At 52.3% G+C, this 24,464-nt stretch overlaps 1 protein-coding gene across 1 annotated transcript; it reads left to right on the top strand.

Moving 5' to 3' along the window:
* The first annotated feature begins 371 nt into the window (after positions 1 to 371).
* On the top strand, positions 372 to 21,911 carry ISM2 (isthmin 2). Its single transcript, XM_018907374.3, has 6 exons — positions 372 to 1,134; positions 14,901 to 15,161; positions 15,658 to 16,024; positions 16,823 to 16,963; positions 17,474 to 17,551; positions 18,004 to 21,911. Exons 1-6 carry the CDS (start codon positions 994 to 996, stop codon positions 18,519 to 18,521), a joined length of 1,506 nt encoding a protein of 501 aa, XP_018762919.1. The 5' UTR covers positions 372 to 993; the 3' UTR covers positions 18,522 to 21,911.
* Positions 21,912 to 24,464: the final 2,553 nt, after the last annotated feature.

The following is a 24,464-nucleotide window of genomic DNA, read 5'->3' as shown; positions in this document are numbered from 1 at the left end:
TGAGCCCCCTGCCCGGCCGTGTCCCCGCTCCCGCCCCTCCGTCCAGAGCGCCTCCATCCTCCCCGCCTCGTGCGGCCGGGCCGGAGCCGCCGGGGCCCGCGGCCGCCCCGCCCCGCCGGGAGGGCACTGCGGCGGCGGGGCTGCCCCGGCGGGAAGCGCCCGGTGCCGCGGGGCTTGTGCGAGGCCGGCGCCGCCGAGGCGCGGAACAAAGAGCCCCGGGCCGGGCCGACCCCGCCGCAGGGGCAGCGCGCCGCGGGCACCGCCGGGCGGAGGGGCGGCGGCCGCCCCGGCCATGCAGCGGCCGGGAGGGGAGGGGCGGAGCGGGCGGTGGCGCCCCGGAGGGGGCAGCGCCCGGAGGGAGAGGGGGGAGGTCTGGCAGTGCCGGCAGCTTCCGAGCCGGGCAGGGGCGCGGCGGGGCCGTGCCCGGGGCAGGCAGCCGCGGCGGTCGCCCGGGAGGGGCTGGACCGCGCTTCATGAGAGCAGGAGCCTCTCCCCGCCGAGCGGCCTCCCGTCCGCCCTCCGGTGCCCGGCGTTGCCTGCAGAGCCGCGGCAGCACCGGGGAATGACTCGGAGAGGGGAGGAGAAGAGGAGGAAAAGAAATCGGATTGCCGAAAGGATTAGGAAGTGGGGTGGGGAGCCGAAGCTCTCTCCCTCCCTCCCTCCCCGCACACATTTGTGAAGCTTTTCAGAGTTATCCTTCAGCATCAGTACCGGCAGGCGACCCGGGGGAGCCGCGACAGCGGAAGGTGCTCTGCAAACTGCAAGAGCGATCAGAGGGAGCAGAGTGGCCCGGGCCGGCGGACCCTACCCCGGCCCCTGCCGCGGGACACGGCACTTCCCGGCTCCGGTGGTTTATATATATATATGTAAGATACATATATTTTTTACGTTTTTACTGCTCCTCTCGGAGGTCAGGATTTGGAGCATTAAGGGCGGGCGTGCTGCCAGACCGCCTGCCCTGGACGTGCGAGGTTGGGAGAGAGGAAGGGAGAGATGCCTCTGATTAGAGGGAAAGTCGTGCTCATCCTGGGATTCGTCTTCCTGACAACTTTCCTGGCTGCGGTGAGAGGGCTACCCGTGAGGGGGAAACAGCGCAGCAATACCCCGAAGGAGAGGAGCTCCAAGCTGGCGGAGGTAGGGCGATGTTTGGGGAAATACGGAAAGCCGGGAGGGTGCTAGGGCGAGCTCTTCCTCAGCCTCTGCACTCTCTCCCGTGCTCGGGAAAGCTGAGGGGGGCAGCCGGGCACCTGGGCGGTCACTGGGGCTCCGTCCCTCGGAGGCAGTTGTGCATCTCGGACGGGAGGCAGCATCCAACACGTGTCCCGCGGCTCGGCCGCCCAGAGCTCCGTGGAGAGAAGCAGCAGCGGGGAAATGCAGCCCCCCATCCCCATTATCGGCTGTTTCCTCACTCGCTGAGGGGCAGAGCCATTCCTGGCCTGCGGAATTCTCGGGAAGCCTCAGGTCTTCGCACTGCACAGAGGCTGAAGGAAAGGGGATGCTTTAGGCTTCCTGAGTTCTGGGCCGAGTGCTGTGACCCAGTGCCCGGGAAGATTCGTGGCCTCCGGCGGCAAGCATCCCAGGTCGGGGAGAGGGGTCCGGCGGCAGTCAATGCCAAATCTCCTCCACCAGAAACCTAAGACACGACAGATTTCAGCCACCATCTCTCTTCCCTTCCGAAACGCTCCTAGGGCAGGTTCCGGAGCTGCCATGCTCCCTTCTCATCCCGGCAACCTGGCCCTGGCACTGTCCTCCGGGACAGGCGGCCTTGGGAGCCCCTCGGCCGGGAGGAAGGGATGTCCCGGGGCTGCGCCTCTCGCTCCTCTGAGTGCCGGATCCTGGCCTGCGCTCAGTGCCGGGAGCGGATTGTGGAAGGGGAAGCTTCAGCAGGCAATGAGGGACTGATCAGACTGGGAACCAACTGGTGGGACCTGATGGGGATGACAGGAATGGAATGGAAAAGAAACCACCGGGAGAGCGGGTAGTAAGGAAGACTATTGGATGGTTAAAAGAAGCTGTTTTCCATCTTGAAATTGTTCTCTGGAGGAAAAGTCATTCAGGCAGTAGAGCTGTGTTTAAAAAGTACTCTTTGAAAGAATGCTGCTGCTAAAAGATGAAATGAATGATTGAGAAAAGTGATTATAGGATTTTGAGCAGGACAGTACGAGCAGCTCAGTCCTCGCTGGCTATGCACAGCAGTAAGGAAAACAGCAGATTTGATCTCCAGTGTCAGTCAGACTGGGAGAGGAGGTGCAAAGTGGTGGGAATATCCCGTATTGCGGGTTAATGCCAAAACGGGGTCTGATCTGTGGAGGAGTCATACTGGCAGCTCCTGTTGGATGCGCTAAACTCCATTCCAGCAAGAAGTCCAGGGTACAAGTGTGAGGAGGGAATCTGCCAATTGAATGCTTGGCCAAGGGGCAAGAGAGGGCACAGGCTGCATCCAGCCAAGTACCACTAGTCAAGCCTGGTGATGGTTTTGAGTGGAGTGTGGACTGAGCAGCTACAAAGAGAGCTGCTGGGGATGATGTGCTGTACTGCTGGTAGTATCATGTTGGTGCTGTACTTTGCTACTGAAACTTCAACTATAGACGTAGATGCTGCTTCAATTGCCAAATAAATGTCAGGCAGAGTGACCTCAGACTCCAGCTGCAGAAGGAGTAGGGATTTACCCTTGAAATCCAGGAAGGTATTGCAGCGCTGTGGCAGGGACCAAGGATAGGGACAAGCTGTTAGGAAGTTGTGCATGCCGTCACCGCGGGACTCTGCAACGAAGTCTCAGGCTCCTTTTTATCTGACATCTGAAATCCATGGGAGAGCGTGTGCGCTGCTGTGAGTCGCGGTTTGTGAATGGCTGTGAATGGGGAGCGTTGTGCGGCCAGCCAAAGATCACACGCGGCACTTACACAGCGCGGCCTCTGTCCCCGGGACCTTTGCTTCTTGCAGAAATACAAACATGCAAGAAGGGTATGGGCAAAGGTTTGAGGGTGGAGGTTCAGAGCAAGGAGGAAGTTGAAGAATGGATTCCTCTGGCAGTCTGTTGGTGCACCCTGCATCCTTCAGAGTACTGGGGGCACAGTTCTCATGGCAGGGAGGAAGCAGTAGGTATTGGCATGCGTCTCCTGGCTGCGTTTTGGGATGAAATCCTCTGTTTCTGGTGCATGCAGGGGACAATTGAGAGTAGTCATGCCCAGCTGTTTGAACTAAAGCAGAGAGCACAAGCACAGCAGCATGGTGGTTAAAAAAAAATCCAGAGTGATTTTGGGTCATACATACAGATGGTTCCTGTTGCAGCACTGATCCGTCCTGTCTCTATGGCAGCAGGGCAGCCACAGCTGGAGTATTGGTTACACTATGGGTAATGCCCTACAGATGTGGGTAGAATGAAGGGGGCTGTGAGGAGAAAAATAGAAGTGACAGAGCAGAGCAGATAGACAATCAAAACCATTAAGCAATTACATAACTTGGAGTTTTTAAAATTTAATAACTTTGTTTAAATCTAACATTTTTCCTTGGTTTAGAACCGAATGGGATTTTTTGTAATCTGTGCTGAGCCTTAGAATTGCACTTCCGTACTAAAATAGTTTAGAAAATAAGTTTATCAGTAATTTTTTTTTTGAGATAGAAAGTGTTATTATTGTAGGAAGGATGTAGGGAACACATGCTTTATTTTTGGGTCTTAGCCTTAAGGGTATGTCCGAAGTCCTGTACCTCAGTCAGGATCCAGTATTTCCAGCCATTACCAAAGGAGCAAGTATTTGTGTTTACATTGTCTTAGCAATGACACAGGTCAGCAAAGCTTTGCCCAAATAATACTGTGCTCAGCATAAACAACATATATAGTGAGAATATTTTGCTATTTCTTCAATCTATTTGACTAGAAGTTGAAAAGACAGGATGGAAAAGCTGAAAGGCGGTTTTCTTTCCAAGCTTTGACTTGAATCTAACAAGAAAAGATAGCTGCTCCTTTGGAGGTTTGTTGGTGATGTTTGGGAAGGCAGGTGGGTTCAGAAACAGCAGATGGGTGTACAGCAGGGGTTTAAGAAGCACTTTTGCGGGTGGATGTGTCGTACTTTGATGTGGGCAGAAATGTGGCAGGATGGAGCACTGACTGTTAAGTGGCTATTCAGATTTGGGTAACAATATTTGGAAAAGCTCGTGTCCCTTGTGGAGACAAGCTACAGCTCATTACATCACTTAATGGTTTATTTATTTATGAAGTCAAGAGGTAAAATGAAAAATATGTTTTGATAAACTCACTGGATTTCAAAATATTGGCCCTGAACATTGTTAGTAGATGTTTGGATTCTTTCCAGCTGATACCAATCAGTTATGATGCTCTTCTGGTAAACAGAAAACAGCCACAGTACTAACATGCTACAAATGTAAATGTTCAGAGTGATTAAATCTGTGTGAACTGACACAAGAGTTTCAGTAGTTGTGCATAGGAATAACCGTGCTGGCAGGAATAGTGTGTTGGAGCGTCTCAGTGCTGACAGGGTGAGGCAGAGCAAGCCAACAGTGTTTTATGGAAGGTCCAGGCCACCCAGTCCAGCTCTGGTGGGCTTGGTGAGTGCTCTTTTGCAGGAGGGAACCACTCTTGAGAGAGGTGCCCAAGAGCAACGTCAGCAAACTCCCCAAATGTTACTGCAGGGCTGGGACAGGGGGCAGATCCAGGCTGGAACTTGCCGTTGGATTTCCCCTGGTCTGAGGCTGTAAGCAAAGCAAATCTGGCATCTGCGATAAGAGATAAAGGAAGGCAACAAAAGAAATATCAAGCACAGCATAAAGTCTGAGTTGGCTGCAAACCAGTAGGTTTGTGCAGCAACTGATATGACTGGCTCCTGGCCCCTCAGAAATAAGGAAACAGTAACAACACTACACATTATTTACTGGTTAAACCAGGGAGTGGGAAAAGCAATGGGAAGCTACTTGTAAAACCAAAGGTCTACACCTGATTAAAAATCCTTTAACAATTAATTATATAGCAGTGATGTGATGCCTGGTCAGAGATACCAGCAGACAGAGTGAAGGAGCTCCAAGGTGATGTGGTGTGGCTGTACTAGATTAAAGAAGTGTTAAAGGGAAAGAAATCTCAGCTGGCTTGAGCGGAGTTCGTAGGGAGGCTGTAAGTCGGGGTAGCCCTGTCATTTGGGAGCCCTAATGTAGCCTAGACACATTGGTTTGGGGAGGCCACATTGGTTTGGGGAGGCCGCTGGGGTGGTGGGCTGCACAGGCACAGAGGTCTGCGGGGTCTGCCCCATGCCTCCCGCCCAGCTCTTGCTCCGTCCTGACTCCTCCTGGGCTCTGGCCAAGAAGAGCATCTCGGTTTCCCCGGAGCCCTCTCGCCGTGCCGTGAATCTCCAGCCTGTGTCCCCCGTGTGTGCCCTGCGGGGAGCTCCTGCCGCCTCCTCGGGAGAGCCCAGCTGCGCTGGGAGCGGGCAGCTGCCTCGGTGCTGCCTGCCTGCACAGCCAGATCCCCGCCGCCACTGCAGGCTGTGTCAGTAGCAGAGTCATTTTGCCTGAGGATGTGCTTTTTACCTTTTCATTTCTTCAGCAATTAAGCGTTCTTGTCCCTGGCTTTGTCCTTGGCGGAGGTCGGATTTGTGGGTACAAAACGTTCACTGAAGCATCCTTCCGCTCTGAAAGGGGCTCTTTGTGCGCAGGGAGGTACTTCGCCCTTTGTAGCAAATTCCCTTTTGAGAAGTGCCAAATTATCTTAGTCAACACAGTTGAAAACCCTCCCGCCCTGGGGCTGAGACAGCAGCAGAAACAAAGGAGAGCCGGGTGTAGGGAAGCTGCCCGACAAGGGGGTTTCTTCCATTTTCACTGCACAAATAGGTCTGCTGCGTTCCCATTGTTACAATCAAAGGGGTTCCTGTAAAAGGCACATGTAGGGGAAGAGATTAGGCATAAATCGCCCCACAGGGTATTGCCCTACACTCTCTCTGGGTTCCCAAAATTGTCCAACTCCTGCAGACCCTTTCCTCAAAGACAGTCAAACTGGGGGACTCATCCTGCCTCAAGCCATGATCCTTCCCAGTGGGGTCTGTGCTAGAGAGTAATTGCTCTTGTCAGTGTTTTAGGGGTAGGGGGTGAAAACTGGTCCAACAATAGCAGTAAGTACTGTTCCTCTCAGAATAATCCTCAAAACAAGAAGCCTGATACTTCCCTTAGGGCAGCCTGAGGACAGTCTGAGATACAGACAGGCCAGCAAGGTGTACCTGTGCTGTCCAGCTCCTTCAAAGCAAATTTATCAGCCAGAGGCTCAGGTTTTGTATAATATACTGGAGCAAGGAAGAGATTGCTTCCTTGTTAGATTGTTAGATCGGATTTGTTTCAGACAGAAGCTTGCAAAAGTGCAGTGTAAGACTATTTTTTATTTGTTTGTTTGTTTGTTTTGGTAGAATGTTTTTTCAAGGAACCTTCATTGGGCAGCCTGATGCTTTTATGTGGCCACCTATAAAAGTCAGCTTGCATGGTGTTGCTTCTAAGCAATTCAGTTTCTCCATGTTCCTTCTGTGTAGGGGCTCTGGGGGCTTGTCTGAGAAGCTGAGATGTACTTTCATAAGTACTGAGATGTACTTTCATCTCAGTACTTATGAGATGAGGACACCAAAACTATGGTGACCTGCCTGGCTCTGAGTCCTAGGTGGCCCTTGGCATGAAGGGTACCAATGCCTCTTGGGATTCAGGTTGGTTTAGTCTCTAGGGCAAGGATACAACTTCAGAGGGAACAAAACACAGTCAGTTGCTGCCTTCTGCTGTCCCCTGGCACCACAAGACAGGCACAGGTTAGAGACCTGTCTGCAGATGGCCAGGGAACATCCATGCATATAGGGAAGAGGTGGTGATATCAACGTGGGTTTATCTTGCATTAGGAGCTGGTGGGTGCCTGGTCTTTCAGGGTGTTATCTAGCACTCAGGACCCAGCCTTGGCAGCCCTGGCCTAGGGTGGGCAAGGCAGCCCCGGCTCTTTCCCAGCAGCCGAGCCCCAGGTACCTGCTGGCTGGGGAGGCAGTGTGTGCTGGATGGCCTGGAGGTGCTGTGGGAGTGCCCCACGTGGAAAATCGACATCTCTTTGCCTCCCTGGGATGTCCTCTCTTCCTTAGCACTTTGGCACTTCCTCCTGCTGTCCTCCCTGCCGTCCCCTTCACCTGCAGCCATTCCCACAGCAGCCAAAATCACATGGAATTCCAGCTGCACTGTGCTGTACCTTGAGCACCTCCACTGAAACGAGGTGTTGTACAGATATCTTCACGTGTGCAGTTCCCAACACCTCCCCTTGGAGACAGTGTGCTTTTATTACATGCTAAGGCTGCTGGCTCCTTAAAATCAAAGCTGGCTGGGGTGGGGAGTTGAGCTTGTCCCCAGGCTGGGGAGCTGCAGCCAAGCAGCTGGGGCAGGGACTGCTGGCTCAGAGTCACCCCAGCTTTGCCCCTTCAGAGGATGAGATGCAGCACCCCTGCCTGGATCCCTTCCTGTGCAGGGCATAGAGATACTCCAAGGCTGGCTCAGGTACCCATTTTGTCTGTTGTTGCAGGGATCCCTGATGGATTTGCATTTGTTTGGTTGGCTGCATTCCTTGCCCCACTGCTTGCATGGAGGGGCAGCCTGTGCACCCTTAGTGGGACAAGGGGAGCACATGCCCCCTGCACTCCCTCCTGCCTGCGATTCCCTCCCCACCTCTTCACGCCGGCTGGGGGGGCTGGTGTTGATCGGGGCTGGTCATTTTCTTCACCTGCTTTGGGCTATTTGGGGTTTCTTCCTTTTGTAGTTCTGCCTGGGCTGCGGCAGGCAAGGAAACAGCAGCTGGAGCAGTGGGAGAGTTAGGGTGTGCAGACTAGCAAATGCAGATCTTCAGCTGGAACAAGTTAATGGTTACTGAAGCACATGGGGTTTAGAGCTGGACCAAGTTAGCAGCGACTCCCTCTGATGCATTGGGAGCTTATGAGTATTACTGCTGAGCTGGGTTAGCAGGAACCACGTGCCCTAGCAGGAGCATTTGCCAGAGAGCACCAGAGGATGTGGATGTGTGTCTGTTCATCTCCCTGGGGACCTCTCCATGCAGTCTCTGTGGGGGCCTTGCTCCCATGCCCATGACTGAGCCGAAGTCTCAGGATCTTCAAGTACTGGGTGCCTTGCCACCAGCTGTGTCCCTGCAGCAGCCACCACCCGTCACGGATTGCCCTGGGACCTGTGTGCTTGGGCAGGGTCTCTGGTGCAGGGACAGCCCCGTTTGCTGTGCTGGGACCTATCAGCAGTGCCAGGGATAGCTCCAGCTCCTCCAAGGCCTGTGTGGCTCCTCTGTGTAGAAAGCAGACCAGTTCCCCCCGGGGGCAAGTGGGGAGAAGGAACTGAGAGCCTTCTCCGAGCACAGCCTGGGAGACCCGCAAGTATGCCTGGACCAGCCCCAGGCTACCTGAGGAGTGTGTAATTTTCTTTGTCTGCAAAATGGAAGCCTTGCAAACAAAGAAATTTGTCTCAGTGTTGAACAGGGAGGAGATGTTTATGGTAGAGAAACATCTGCCAGGGAAACAACCATGGTCTGCCTGAGGAAGTCAGCAGTTGGCATGGTGAGGTGAAAGGCCACAAGGCTGCTGCTTTTCCTCCTTGTGTCACAAGAGATCAGGGGAATGAGGGTGCCGTGAGCAGGTTACTCATGAGCACACCCACAGGAGAGCTGACTGGTGAGAGGAGCTGGGCTGTGCCCGTGGGCTGCATGGTGAGGAGCATTCTCAGTAGCCTGGACGACCTCCTCATTTTTTGGTCTTGCACAGAGTCAGCTGTGCTGTGTCCTTGCTCCTCATGGTGCTGCATGCTGCTGCTTCTCCGTGCTGTGGTGTCTTCTGCTCCAGGGCTGGCTCTGCCTCAGGGGCAACTGAGTCACCGACCTTGGAAAGAGTTCTGAGATTACAGTTGTTGCAACTGTGAGACATGAAAATAAATGTGAAACATGAGGAAGCCTTTGATGCTGCCTCCTGCAGCTCCCTACCCAAGACAGTTGGAATGAAGCTAGTTAGAAAAGAAAGTGATACCATATGATCTGAAGTATTTTGATAACTGAATGAAAATTATAATCATGAGGGCGTAATAATTATCTGCACAGCCCACAGTTTGCTGCTGGCTCCTGCTGGTCTGTCATAAACAGGATCTGCCCACGTAAGCATGATAACCGAGTGCCTTGTCTATTCCATGAGCCCTTGTAGAACTCCCCTAAAACCAAAAGGGAGTCTTTATTAAAAGAAAAGAACAAACCAACATAAACAAGCACCAACAACCCCCCTCACAGCACCCATGTAAGTTGATCCTGAGGTGGAGGGGATAGCACAGCGTTAGGGAAGCCTTGGTTCTGCTCTTCTCCTGTGCCACAGCCCCTTTGTGGGCAGGAGTGTAACCCAGAGCACAAGAAGAGGGAGGCAACAGGAGATGTTAACTTCTTTAGATTACCCCTGGCAGATCTTCCAGAGCTCACATGTCAAAATCCTGAGTGACAGCTCCTGCTAAGCCACCTGCCTGTAAGTCTAAATGTGTTGGATCTGATGGCTGGGACTGTGGCTCAGAAGGTCTAACAGACAGTAACAGGAACTGAGTGGCATGTTTGCCTTCCCTGTTATCTGGTAGGTACCCACTCAGTTCTTGATGCCTCTAGAAGATGCTGTGCTCTGTCAGGGGCCCTGGGAAATCCCTTAAGTGAGTGATGAGCTGATGGGTGGCAGAGGTCACTTGTCTAATGTGTGTCCCATTGATTTTCCATCTGGCTGAAAGCCTGCCAGTAGACAGGTTATGTGCTGGTGGATGGCTTATGAGCCAGGAGGATCAAGCTACAGCCCTCAGGAGGCCATGGTGGTTTCAGCTGGCTGGGCTAAAAATGCCCTTTATTTGGGCAGTGCCTCATAGAGGAGAAAGCATGTTCTGTGGGAGGGAGGCATCATGGCACACTGCATTTGTTCCTGGTGATCACCCTGCTGTTCAACCTTACTTTATTTTAAAGAGACAGCAGTGTTACCTGTTAGCATTCGAAAAACCTCCCTTTCTCCCCATCCCACCAGCAAAAACTGCCATGAGCCTTCCTGCAAACTGCAGCCTCAGAGCTAACCCCAGACTTGCTTCCTTCTAATGCTGGGCTTCCTTCTAATGCAACCAACCAGCCTTCTCTACTTCCATAGCTTTATAGTACGGCTGTATAGTAAAATTCTACTCTGGAGTTGTTCCTACCCAGTTTCAGTCCAAAGATATTTTTTTTAATACTTTCTCCAGATCCTTGCAGCTCATTTAGGTGAATATAAAAAGAAAAGTTTTATGATTAAAAAAAATTGTACTTGACTAATTCATAAGTGGGCAAGTTTGCAACAGACAGATTTTAAAATAATGTTGGAAAGCTTTGGGGAAAGAGAAGGAAGGTCTATTCAGGAAAAGATCAATAGTTCTTCTGGTGGTTTCTTGTTTCAATACAGCATGGTAAAACTGTTCAAAGGAAACCTAACACAAGCAGTAATGATTAAGCAACAAAAGCCCCCATTCCTTATAATTATAGCTCAGTGTGATACCAGCCTTTAGCAAATACGTCATTTTCTTCACTGCAGTGTTAACAAGCCAAAAGCACAGCCTGAATGTTGCCTCTGATCTGGCTGCCGTGGGCACAGGTTTCCTTGGTTCAAGTTGAATGAGTTTATGTGCTCGATAATTGGCTTGGGATAGGTGTGGGTAGGAGCTGCATCCTCTGAGCTTGTCCTGTGCTGGTGACTTGCTTGCTCCACTGGCTGCTGATGCTCTAGCAGTGCTTCACTGCCAGGGGAGCTCTCTCAAATGTGCTTGGGTTGGTTTAACCCCGTGATGAGGGGCAGCTCTGTAGTTACAAAGAGCACTGCTGTTGGGTGCTCTGGCAGCTTGCAACTCCTGCAGAAATGCTGAGGGACCTGCTGGAGGGACAAGTGCCCGCAGTTGTGTAAGTGGCAGTGTGGCAGTGTCCCTGGTTGCCAAAGTGCAGCACAGCACAGGAACTGGTCTGATGATGTTTTCAGGTTTTAAACTGAAATGACATGTCTCTAATAGTAAGAGCTGCAGCACATGAACATTGATCATTTGCTTCCTTAATCCGGATTTAGTTCAAAGCCATGGACATTTCTAGCAAAATCACAAATTTTAAGAGCAGAAGAAATTACTAGAGCCTTGAATTTCTTCCCTAGTGCAGTTGCAGTACTCATGTGTTGAGCCCAGTGATGTGAGTTTGGCAGTCTCCACAAGAAAAATTGTCACTTTTCTTTTTAATTGTTCCTGTGGTTAATTACCTATGGCATTAAAAGCATGATCCTTATTCCTCAGTTAAATTTATTTGGCTTTGACTTGGGCACATTGCTTCCTATTATGTGTTTCTGTTCTGGATTATAGTCTCTGGTGCCTGATGGATTACTGCCTTAAAGAACTGGAAAACTGAGTCATTGCTTTCTTTTTACAGCATGAGAAACAAATTGAATTGTACAAGTCTTTCACTGGAAAAGACTTGTACAAGACTTGTACAAGACTTTCCATCCCTTGAAATGTTTTTGTGGCTGCTCTCTTCATCATCTCCAGATTTTTGAGTTATTCTTATAGAGGTGTATGGACTAGACGTGGAAAAATGTCAGCTTTTGGTCTCTAGAGCAATGATGTGTGGCCTTTTCCCACTCCTTTTCCACACACCTTGTTGCCCATGTTATGTACAACGTAAGCATGACACTGGGGTGAATTGCTAATGAGTTATTTCCCCTTCCAAACTTCTCTTCTAAGCTTGTGCCTCAAGGTGTTTCAGTGGTCACTCCTACATGTTGGACAGCCTGGACTATGTGGGAAGGGCTCCTGGGCTGGTAGGTAGGCAGGTGTGACCCTGCTTACAGCCTTCAGTCAAAACACGACCTTCACAAATGGAAATTCCATACTCTTTCCTGAGTGCTGCCCCAGAGTTTCTCTCAGGTTCCTGCCCTGGGAACCCTTATTCCCAGCCAGGTAGGATATGCCAAGTGTAAACAGGAAGAGCTGTGGCAATTCCTTGTTCAGCTTTTTCCTTTGCTTGGTGCTGGCTGGTTGCAGGAGAGGGTTGGAACTCAGCTGGAAGACGTGGATGGCTTCCCAGAACTGCACTCTGCCTCCATGGGGATGGAAGGAGAAGGGAGCTGCTGATGATGAGCTCTCCAGTGGTTTGCAGGCTTTCTCTTGTGCTCTACAGAGAGCAGGGGAATAGTGTCCAGAAGACTTTGCTTGTCCAGTTCCCTCTGGACAAGCAAAGTCTTCCCTTCCCTTAGCCCACTGCAGTGGCTGTGCTGTACCCTTGTGGCTTTATCCAGCTGCTCCTTGGACGGTTCAGAGGAGAGGGTGGGTGTCATGCAGCAGGGGTGCAAACCTCAGGTGGTGCTTGTGTGGCTGTCAGGGGACCCTCGATGACTTGGAGAAGACACATCTGATGCCATGGATGCTCTGACCTGGAGGGAGCACTGGGCCTTCTAAGAGCTTGTTAAATCCATTGATTGACTGTCTGGAGCAGGGCACTGAGCCTTCGACAGCAGGGACATCTGATGCAGGGACAGATTTTAACCCAGAAACTTTTAGAGTGATGCAGATGCCAACAGGAGGGAAGCGTTGGGTGGTACATTGTAGTGACCATTGCTGAAGGGCTCTTGGCCATCCAGGGTGGTCACCCCTGTCATGCTTATGCCTCCAGAATATCTGGGAGCTAAGGGGGTTCTGTTTGCCCTGCAACACTTTTGCAGCCAGTTCTCCTGGAGCAGTTTTACATTTTCCCTGTGGGAACAGTACTCTGAATTTCTTGAGCTTGTTTGGGCGTAAAATCTGAATTAGGCACTGAGTGTAAATTTGGAGACTTTGAGTCTGTTCCTGGCTTGCTTGCTCTGGTGTCCTTGGGTGAGCTCAGATCTTGTTGCTAGAGGAGACCTCACTTTCCATGTGTATTAAATTTGGGCTGTGTGTGACACGAGCTTACCCAGCCCAATAAGCTCTTTGCAAATTGAGCAGGAACGCCAGCCTTTCAGGGCTGTTGCCAGTCTCTTGTGCAGGGGTTGTGTTGGGCATGTGCAGCTGGCAGCAAACCCAGCACAGCAGGCAGTGTCATGCAGCCAGCACTGGGACATGGCTATGTTTGCCTGCCCAGCCCCCTTTGCTGTTTTTGTTCCACCTGGGCTCCTTGCTTCTTGTCAAGGACTCCTGGGACATGACAGGAGACCTAGCAAGGGGCTAAGGCACTGGGAACTAGGCTGAGACAGAGCCAGGCATCATTCCCATGCATTCTGCCTGAAACCATTGTGGTTTGGATGGGGACAGAGGGAGCTGGGAGGGGAAGGTGTATGCAGGGGGGTCTTTCTGCTCAGGTTTGCCACCAGCAGTGCCACAGGAGTCTTCCAGGCCAGGGAGAGGGGCGAGCCCCAAACGCTCTGGGCAGCACAGGTTCTGTCCTCTCTGCAGCCCTCTCTCCTCAGGGCCCATCTGGTGAAGTCTGTCACCGGCCCTTCCCTGCGTTCAGCCTGCCCTGGGCAGCAGCCAAGGGACCAGCAGCGTCCCTGCTGCTCTTTTCCCTCCCCCGGGGATGGAGGGATCGTGGGCTTTGATGTACAGGGACAGGGCTGGGGACGGGCTGTGTGCGCTCATGAGAGTCTGGCTAGGCTCCAGCTGCCTTTGAAGTGCTCCAGTGATCAGGATGAAAGGGAGGGGAGTCCTTCCCCAAACCATCTGGCTCTAATTGCAGGTAGAAATGCCTCTCTGCGTCCCCCCCGCCCGGCGCTGTGGGGAGGGGGCACTCCGTGCTCTTCGTTAATCCCACGGCTCTCGACCGGGCCGATGCGAAGGGTGAGAGCTTGGGAACAAAAGGGGGTTTCAGCTGGGCAGCCAGAAAGAGGCAGACGCTGGCGGAGATGCCGGGAGTTCGGGCACCTCTGCTCTCAGCCTTGAGCTGCGGGGCCCTGCAGACCTTCCCAGGGCCGCCCGTGCCTCGGGGGGGCTTTGCCAGTTGTTCCCATCTCGGGTTTCTTGGGCACACTGGAGCCCGCTGGCCCCTGGAGTCACGCTGCTCTCTGGTGCGGGTGCGGGACGAGGGGAGCCCGGGGAGCAGTCCTTGGCAGCGTTGCCCCCCGTTGGCTGTGCTGCCTCTCGGGCAGGGCTCCCTGTCTGCTAGCCCTGCTCCTCCTGGGACTGGAGGGCTAGCCATGTGCCCCTGAAGGGGCAGCAGCACTGAGAGCCACTGGCAGCACTCGCAAGTGAGTTTTGTTGACTTGTTTGGCTGGGAATCTTCTCTTTCCCAAAGAGCTAAAGGTGGCTGGGTTATATCTGCCAGCAGTTTCTTTCTGTCTTTGTGGTAGCTTTTGGGCACCATTAGAAATTTCAATTAAACCTGTGCTGCTTGAAGTCATCTGCCCTAATAATACCAATACCACAGAACAATGTATTTGGGTGAGGTTTTCCCCTTTGTCATAAAGCCCTGGTTGTAAACTTTTTATATAAATATATAAAAGTATTAAACATGACCTGTGGTAACTCTGTAACCAGACACAACCCTTGCTGTTAACCCATTTCCAGGGACTGAGAAATAGCTAAAAAGGGAGAGTGAGAAGTGGAAAGCCAGCCAAGATGGTCAATGGGACAGCAGAGGAGTGCAGGGAGGGTGGTCATTGTTGAGAGTACCAGTCTGAACAGACCTGTAGGTTCAGGTGCAGCAGAACTGAGCCCTGGCACAGCACAGGGCACTTGGTATTAACTTGATTGATTAACATGTTAATTGCTATCCTGATCCTGCAGTAAGACGAGGTGGAGGAACTGTTTGGGGCAGGAGACCAGACCCATCTCTCTGGGTAGTGGTTTGCTCCCTGCCCTGCACCAGCACTGCCAAGAGCTGTTGTCTCTGACTCTTCCCTCTGCAGGTGTCAGCAGCATCCAGCCCCCGTTCAGCTGGGGACGAGGAGCTGCCCCTGTCGGGCAGGGCGCGGGGGCTGAGGCGCAGCGGGCAGGCTGGCCCGCGGCGGCACAGGCGCAGAGGGCTGGCTCAGCAGGCTGCCAGGAGCCCAGTGCTGCCCCAGCCCAGCGGTGCTGGCCAGGAGGAGAGCCTGCCCTTCATGCTGGACCTGCAGAACTTGCCGGGGCTGGCCAATGTGGACCTGAGTGCCCAGAACCCCAACATCCAGGTAGGGAGTGGGTCTGGGAGGGCCACGGGGGTTTGTGGGCGAGCGCTGTGGTGAAAGTGGTGCTCTCCAGCCTCATTTGGTTCCTTGAGAGAAAAGATCTCATGAGCAGGGTCTGTGTGGCCACTGTCATCTGTTTTCTTGGTGACTACCAGCTGCAGATAGCTGGCATGGAGAAGCTCCTTGACTGAGGAATTTGCTCAGAGCCTCTCCCCTGGCCTCCCCACCCCCTCTTCACAGAGCAGGGGTAAACCCCATGGGGGACCCCTCAATTTCTGAGGGTGACATTGGCCCCTGTGGGTGACCACCAGCTACCCCGTGCTTCCCACTCTGTCCCTGCTCAGTCCCTCTGGATGAGGAGATGCCATTTGCGCTCCTCATATGGTCCTGCAGCCCTGAGTGTCTGCGGCTGCTTGGGCTGGGAGCCAGGGCATGGTCTGGCAGGTCTGTCCAAGAGCTGTGCCCCAGCTCACTGCCTTGCCTCATATCTGCCCACCAGGTGACCATTGAAGTGGTGGATGATCCTCAGGCTGAGATGGAGATGGACTTGTTGAAGGAGACAAGCAACGACTGGTCTCTGACATCCTCTGAGTGGTTGTCTCACAAGGACCTATTCTGGCCCCTCTTCTGGGAATACACTGACCCTGCTGAGGGGGAGGAGGAGGAGGAAGATGAGGAAGAGGAGGAAGAGGATGACAAGATGGATGTAGGGGACAGGGAGGAAGAAGAAGAGGATGATGATGAAGAGGAAGATTACACAACAGATTATGAGGAGGAGGAGTCCATGCTCAGTGGAGTAGGCGGTAACTGGGACCAGCGATGGCCTGGGCAGAAAAACTGGATCTTTAAGGAAAAATACAATTATGGTGAGTTCTTGGCATGTGCAGCTGCCCTGCAGACCAGCAATGCAGGTCTGCACTGTCCTGCCTGGCCTGCAGCCCTGCACCAGGGATCACAGCACGCTGGTGCTCAGCTCCTACTTACAAAATAAGCATGCCAAGGAGCAAGGCCAGCACACTCAGCCAGGGCTGCCAGCAGTCAGACATGCCAGTGTCCCAGCGGGAATTGTCCTTACACGTAGTCACACTGGAGCATGGGCTCTAGTGAAGGCATGCTCAGATGAGACATACAATATAAATGTTTAATGACAAGTGCTGCTGCCATTGACTCAGGTCCCTGTAGTGACATCAGTGTCAGAAGCCTTTTCCACAGACCTGGGTTCACCCCAGGAGAGGATCTGCAGAGAGCTAGATGGCAGATTCTGGTGGGCAGATGGGCTGGGGCACCACAGCAGCTCCCCCCTGCAGCTTCCTGGCCATGACCCCAGAACCAGCCAGCCTTTGCTAATATGTGGTGTTCAGCATCATGGCCAGTGTGCTAGGCCGTGTGGGGGTGGGCAGCAATACCTGTTTGGGTTGGTATGATTGGGAGCAAAGCTGTGAGAATGAGAGCCTTTGCTAAGGGCTGCTTCCCTGGGGTTGGCAGTGAGGATGGGGTTGGCCCTTGGCACTGCATGGCTGGGCACCTCCGTGTGCCCCAGGCAGCAATGTCTCTGTTCAGGGATGGAGGGAGAGCTGAGGGAGGTCCCAGGTGGCTGCTGTCTCCCCTGCTGCTAAAGCTTTGCTGAGATCTGTCACTCTCTGCCTCTTGCCTGCTGTGCACAGACTATGAAGATGAGGAGGAGTGGAGCCCATGGTCCCCTTGCAGCATCACTTGTGGCAGTGGCAACCAGAAGAGGACCCGGTCCTGTGGCTATGCCTGCACAGCGACAGAGTCGAGGACCTGCGATCTGACACACTGCCCTGGTGAGCTCCTGGCCAGAACAGTCCTTGGCCACTGTCTGACTTTGATGTGGGCTGGTTCCCCACTGCTGCAGGCCGGGCATTGCTCTTGCTTCAAGAATTAGTTATGTTTAATGTGATCAGGGCAAATGACCATGGGGCTTTGTTTCCCCAAAGAAGCCATGATTGGGCTTCATGACTCCCCAGGCAGTTGTGTGGGGCTAAGGGGTGGTAGAGCTGGCATTAAGTTTGGTGTATGACTTCTTGCACCTCTCTCATATTGGGAGCTTGAAATCCTCTCCTGAGGCATATTGAGAGCCAGCTCTATCCACAGGGATTTATATAACCAACAGCCTCTGTTGGGCCAGTCTTGCTGCGGGCCCTTCCTTCCAATCACAGGGCCATGTTACCAAAGAAGTGGCAGGAGTGGGGCTGGGAGATGGGTGGTGTCTGGCGCACATACAGAGGGAAAAACCGCCTTTCTTCCCGTGTTCAGCCAGGTTCTTTGTTTTGGATTTTTTTTTCTGTCTCAAGGAGCAGAAGGAGAGATGGTCTTCCCCACAGAGGAGACACCTTTCAAAAGCGACAACACCACAGAGCTGTTCAACTCAGGTCAGCCTCTGCTTTGCACTGGGGGCTTCAGTGACAGACCTTGGGAGGGTCGTAGCTGGCAGGTGGGGAGGGTTCAGGGCTCAGCCAAGGGATCCTGTGTCTGGTGTCCAGACCAAGTCACCCAAACCACTGCCATATGCAGGCTTCAGTGGTCATGCTGGGAAATCCAGTTGCTCCCACAGTCCTGGTACAACACAGCTTTAGGGTTCAGTGGCTGAAGCCAGCCTGCTACGTGCCTTCTCCCATAAGAAAATGTTGCCAGCACAAAACCCCCTCCCTCTGTCACTGCCTTGGGAGTGGAGCCTGGCTCCAGCTCATCCCAAGAGCCTGGCTGCTCCTGCCTGGTGGCTGCAGGCTCCGCTGGTGGTGCTGGGGTGGCTTCAGGCAAATGTCTGCTGGGTAAAGTGGGGCGCAGAGCGTGCATGCCCTCACCCTTTTGGTACCCTCCCCAGAGGTGGACAGCTGTGAGAAGTGGCTGAACTGCAAGAGCGACTTCCTCACCAAGTACCTGAGCAAGGTGCTGACGGACCTGCCCAGCTGCCCCTGCTCCTACCCGCTGGAGGCCGTCTACAGCGCCGTCAACCTGCGCGACGAGCAGCGGGGCAAGAGCTTCCGATGGCGGGATGCCAGCGGGCCCAAGGAGCGCCTGGACATCTACAAGCCCACGGCACGCTTCTGCCTGCGCTCCATGCTCTCCCTGGACAGCACCACCCTGGCTGCCCAGCACTGCTGCTACGACGAGCACACCCGCCTCATCACCCGCGGCAAGGGGGCCGGCGTCCCCAACCTCATCAGCACCGAGTTCTCTCCGGAGCTGCACTACAAGGTGGACATGCTGCCCTGGATCCTTTGCAAGGGTGACTGGAGCCGGTATCATGCCGTCCGGCCCCCCAACAATGGCCAGCGGTGTGCCGACAACCCCGCCGAGGAGGAGTACCTGTCCCAGCTGCAGGAGGCCAAGGAGTACTAGCCACAGCCACTCCCACAGGTGCCACAACCACCACTGGCTGGCGTCCCTGCGCAGCCTGGCCAGCCCTGACCCTCCCTGAGTAGCTCACGGGCTCCTCAGTGGTGCCAGGCAAAACGGGGAGGATGCGCCGTCTGTCTCATCCCCTCAGAGGAGTGTCTCTCCGATTTCTGAGGGTGCTGGAGGTTATTGTGGAGCAGTCCCTGCCGTGCCACCCAGGGCAGTCCTGCAGTCCAGGGCTCCTGGCCTGGCATGTGGAAAGCAGCAGGGGCTGGGAGGTATAAAGGGAGCGAGGGGCTGCTCCTGTCTGCTTTTATTCTCTATGACCTTTCAATGCAGCCTGAAAGCTGAGCACAGGGTGAAGTGGGCTCAGCTCCTGCTGGCTTCACATCACATCTGAGGAGCTGCCGCAGGCATGGCTGCCTGCCCTGGTCTGTACACCTGCCCTGGCACATGCTGGTTTATGTCTGAAACTGGGGGTAGGTCTTCCTAGAGAGTGCAGGGCTGTTCCAGCCACGCATACAGAGCAGGGCCCCCCATCCTTGGGTTTGTGCATGCATGCTTGGGAAAGAGCAGGAAAGGCTTATGGGTCTGGGGAGTGGGCTGTGGGGCAGGAGGAAGACTGGCTGCCTGGGCTTGCTTGGTGAAATTGCCTAGCCACCAGGGTTTTGGCTGCCAAAGCTACACATAGGTGGACCTCAGAGGAGGTCAGCATGGGGACACCACCTTGTGTGCATTTCAGCCCCTCTGCCCTGGTGCTTGGAGGAACAGAGTGGTAGCAGCTGTGCAAGTCAGCGCTAGCCCTCTACCAGACCTTGGCCCCTTGGCAGTCCCCAGAGGGTCTCAGGAGCACCAAAAGAAAGTCCTGTGTTTCCCACTCACAGCCCTGCCAGGGGCAGGAGGCACCTTGGCCGCTGCTCATGCCATTGCTGCTGAGGAGCAAAAAGCACTGAGCCAAGCTAGCCCTGCTCCCTGCCCATGTCCCCAGCTGCTCCATTCTGTGTCTGCCCAGGTCCCCACCTGCAGGCAGCCCAGACAAACCGAGCCATGGAGCCCTCGGGCTCACTTCCAGGCCAGGCTCACAAGGGAGGCTCCAGAGATGGAAGACACACGGGCTAATAATGTCAATACCTGGTGTCCACAGATCAGGGATCGTGATGCTCTCTGTTGGCTCTTTGATCTTGGCCTGGATTTTATTCGGCTTTTCACAGGTCCGTGGCAGTGTCTCCCAGTATATTTTGGAAGCTTTTCTGCAGAGAAACTAGGCTGAGCACCTTTGTCTCTGGACATTCAGCTGCTGAACTGGCAGAAAATAATAAACTTTTATTTAAGAAATTTTATGCATCAGGGGAAATAAATGTCAAGCACACATAAAGAAGAATGGAGTCATTTCTACTCTAGAGGTTTCATGCAAGGCTGCTAGCTACTTCATGTACTTCTGCAGGGCACTGTTGAACCAAAAAACTGGTTGCACAGGTCCTTAGTTGACCATCCTGTACTGTCTGTCCTTTTTACAGGAGCTTTCTCCAGCCTCAGTGAATATTCTTGGTCTGAAAGCTCTTTGGGGAGTCTTTTGGGGGTGTCTTTGTATCTGTTGTGTGTATGTTGTTCTATTTGCCTTGGTTACTGACAGAATATTGCATCCTTGGTCATCCATATCTAAGACTTCATAGCTGGTAAAACAGAAGTATTAATGAAGTTATCGCTGAATTATTCTTACTCAACTGTTATTACACCCTTGTGCCCCTAGACTCTGGGTATGGGTTCTATCAAAATACAGGCAGACATCATCCATTTCCCTACAGACATGCAGTCTGAGATGACCACTGTTCTGGAAATGGTGAGAAGGAAGAGAACCAAATAAGCATGGATGGAGACCTAGACCTTGGAACATTTTCATGATCACTGCATGTTCTCTGGCCCAGATGGTCATTCACTCGCTGGTTTCTGGCAGAGGTAGGTCATACAGAGGTGGTCAAGAGGGGGTGACAGTGATCTGGTGGCTTGGCTCTGGGAGCCAGGGACCCTCAGCAAGAGACATGGATGCAAATGAAGCCATGAGTGTCTGAAGCCATGGAAGGATGAGCTTGTGAGCTGCAGTCATTCAGCAGAGCACATTTCCATTTGCATGCCATATGCCATCATTAACTTCATCAAACTCCAGTGGAGTTTATTTACCATCAGTGCAGACTTCTTTAAAACAACCTCCTGTTGAATGTGCCTAGTGTTCAGTATTGGACCCAAGCATGGAAGCAGGACTTTTACCAACGGCCTTTCTTGAAGAAGACTTGCAAAAGCTCAGCTAATTTGTTTGTTAGGCTGGCTGCTCTCTAAGGAAGTGCTCTTACAGTGAGAGTGTTACCCAGGATTTTACCCTCCTCTTTACTCTGGCTGTGTCAACCAGTCTAACCCCCAGAAAAAAACCTTGTAATTTCTGTAAGAACTGGAGTTCCTGTCCAAAGGCAAGTAAAAAAATTTCTTGCATTGATACTCCCCCCTTCCCTGATGTCCACACAAAAGCTAGTTGAGAGCCAAGTAGCTGTTCTGCTTTGCTGCCTCTGTGGTTTGGACAATACAGGCACAAACTGGAGCATGAGAAACAAGCACTGTTGTTCCTCATACAAGCACCTTACGCACCATGAGGCTTTGCAGAACACCATGAGAAAAGTAGACATTGAGCAAGTGTTTATTTTTATATCCCCTCAAAAATTCTGTCAAGCCCACTGCTATTTAAGTGATGAATCTCTAAGCTTTCACTCTCTAAGTTTATTGGTTTTTTATATATATAATATATATATATAAAATGTCTTTTATTCCTACAAAATTTCACAGAGAAGAATTCTTTAATCTGATGCTGCAATAAAGCACTTTATATATGTATATGTCATGCTGATGTCATTCACTTGTGACTGAAGCATGTGTTGCTATTTATTTTGGTTGAGAGGGATGATGCTGTGTTTAACACTGTATGTCTTGGGTTCCCAGCCCCAGCTGGGGCCCTGGTGGCTTTGCTTCCTTCCCTTAACATTTGCATTTGAAGTTGTCTGGCTGCAAAAGTCACAGGTAAGAAAGACTATCTGGAGCCCATGGGATATGTGAAGTTCTGCTTACAGGGAAGGAAGCATCCAACAAGAAGACCCTCAGGGTCAGTGCTGAGAAGCAAATGCATTGCCTGTGCCCCAGCCCTGACCTTGGGTTTTATTCCATGGTCAGCCTGGCCAGTGCTGGCTACTGGCTGGTGGTCCAGCACACCACAGCAGGGGGAAAAAAACCCCAGCATCATCCCAGCTGGGATGGTAAACCACCTCCAGAACCAACAGCTAATTAAAGCTTTCCAGGGATCACAACTTTTTGTTGCTGTTAATTTAGTTGTAAATCATAAACACTTCCAAGCTCTTGCTGTTTCCAGCTGTTTCCCCTCCTCTTGCTTCTTTTGCTTTGTGCTGGCTGCACATCTGTGAAGGGTTAATCTGCTACTCTGGCATGGGACTCTGTTTCACAGCTGCCTGGCACCTTTGTTGCCCCCTGCCTGGGGGAGCAGGTGACTCTCAGTGAAGGATGCTAGGGGCTTCCTATTGGCCTGCAACACCAAAAGCATTGTTTCATGGAGCCCAAGCCAGGGGGAGCAGGCTGGGCTCCACTCTGCTCAGAGAAACTGCTCTTTCCCTGGAGGAGCAGTGAGTAGCTAGTGCTATGTATATAAAATGTCTATTGTGCTTCTGTCCTCTGCAGCAAGGCTCTTGCTGTGTTGGATGATGGACCCTGCTGTGAAACTCCTGGGATATAGAAATCCCACAGCCAGAGGATGGAAGCAGGAGAATTCCTGCCCTAATTCTGCAGGTGCTGAAAACCTGGAGATGTCACCTGAAATCCTGCAGTGAGTCTGTGGCAGTCTTAAACTGCAGTTTCGCCTGCTGCTTTGAGCACAAAACTTCCTGACTGGTTGCTGTTGAGTTGTCTCAGTCTGCCAGCCTGGACTGGAGCTGAGCTGGACCAGTCCCCTGGCATCCAGTGTGCAGTGCTGTTTGTCTGCACACAGACAATGAACCAGATTTTGCTGGGGCAGAGGTGGGGTGAGGAAAGCTCATCTCTCAGGGATGTAGGAACGTGTTTACAGCAACAGAGATCCCATTACCTGATTTTTTTTCAGGGCTCCAGCTCCAGGAATCTGCTTCTTAGAAAGCATGCCAAAAGCCCAGCTGGGCCCAGAAGGATCTCTGGAAGGAGAAAAGAGAATGATAATGCCAGGAGAGTTTAGCCAAAGCCTGTGCAGCAGGCCTGAACTGCAATGCCTGGTATTAACCTAGGAAAGAGCAAGGTGTGGTTGTCGTCTGTGGATCTTGAGTTAAAACTGTAGTTCTAGAGAAGAAACAAACCTTTCAGACACCCTTTTCTGGCCTGTGAAGGGACACACCTCACTGTGTAGCTACATTGGTCTTCTGTGCTGGTGGCACACCTCTGGAGCAGAAGATCAGAAAAAAACCCAAACCCCAGCACACTGCAGGTTTGCAGCTGTAGTTCTGCTGACCTCACTTTTCCACTTGGTCAAGATAATTTTTGATTCTAGACTTGTCTCCTAAACTTATCTTTTACAGCACCATTGGTAATGTAATTTTTTTTAAACTTTTAAGTTACCAAGCACATTATCTTCTATACCAAAATGTAATGGATTCATTACAGGTTTATTAGGCCTTCCCTTATGTACTAATAAAACTATTATATAGAGCATTGCCTACAGTCTTAAAAAAGTTCAAAGACCCCTTTTGGTTTATGGTTTGATGGTTGCTTCTTACTCATCTCCATATGCCTCATAACAGCTTAATCAGTGAGGATCCACCTGTGACTTCCATCACTGTGAAAAATCCACTTCTGTTTTCTGGTTTTTTTGACCTTTGTTTTCTTTAATTTACAGGACTTTCCCTTGTCAGATTCTTAAGGCCAGATCCTTTAGGCCAGAGTATACCAAACCTTGCTTTTTTCCCTAAACTTATACATCCCTCCCTTCCCCAAATAGCTGAAGGACCGCTAAGCTGTGACTGTTTTCCAGTACTTCAAGTAAAGCAGAGGTCTGGGGTTTCTCATTAGCATTGTGCAGCTGCACTGGAGGTCAGCTGTAGCTGCAGGAGTGTGTGTCTGCTAGGCAGATGCAGTGCAGTGACCTTCTCTAGCATGACTTAAGGCTCAGATCTCCTTCACCAAGTAAATGTTTGAAATGGTGTAAGGCCTCAATTACCATTGCTGTGCCCTGTTAGAGCTGGCACAGCCTGGAACACTCTGCCTGAGTGCACAGCCTGGCACAGCCTTAGCACAAGCTTTCCTTCACTGCCAGGTTAGTCCAAGAGATTCACGTGTGAGCAGCAGCCAAGGCATGGCTACATTACACAGCCTGTTCTGCTGCTGAGGGGATGGTGATTTCCAGCCTGCAGGGCAGGGAGCCAGCTGGGGAAGCACCAGCATAACCCAGGGTAGTCAGTTTTGCTGGAAGAGCCCTCAAATGGCCTCCAAGCAAAGCCCTGAGGCCATGAGCCCCATGCATGTGGGTTGCTGGCCGAGGCCAAAGTGTGCCCTATTAGAGTAGCAGCAGGATGCCTGAAGTAAACCCTGCTTGTGATGAAAGGAAGGCAATTAAAATTCCACTTCAGTTGCCTTCCTGTCCCACTTCCTAACCTTCCAGCAGCAGGTGATTAGCAGGGCCTGCCTTCTGCTGCCCTGGCCCAGCTGTGGCAGCAGAGCCTGCAGCAGGCGAGCACTGCTACTGCAGCACAGCTGCCGAAGCACAGCAAAGTCACCGCAACTCTGCTGTCACCTTTGCCTCAAGCTTAGAACAAGCTCATTTTTTTCAGTTTTTAAATAATGTTGCTCTTCTTTTACCAAATTTTTGGCTGTGAACTCACTTGCTAGCCCTGCTGTTTAAGGTTTCCCACATTCCTGTCCAGTATTTCCCAA

This window comes from Serinus canaria, chromosome 5 (assembly GCF_022539315.1).
Source record: "Serinus canaria isolate serCan28SL12 chromosome 5, serCan2020, whole genome shotgun sequence".
NCBI classification, from domain to species: domain Eukaryota; kingdom Metazoa; phylum Chordata; class Aves; order Passeriformes; family Fringillidae; genus Serinus; species Serinus canaria.
This window is presented reverse-complemented; position numbering and strand designations above follow the sequence as displayed.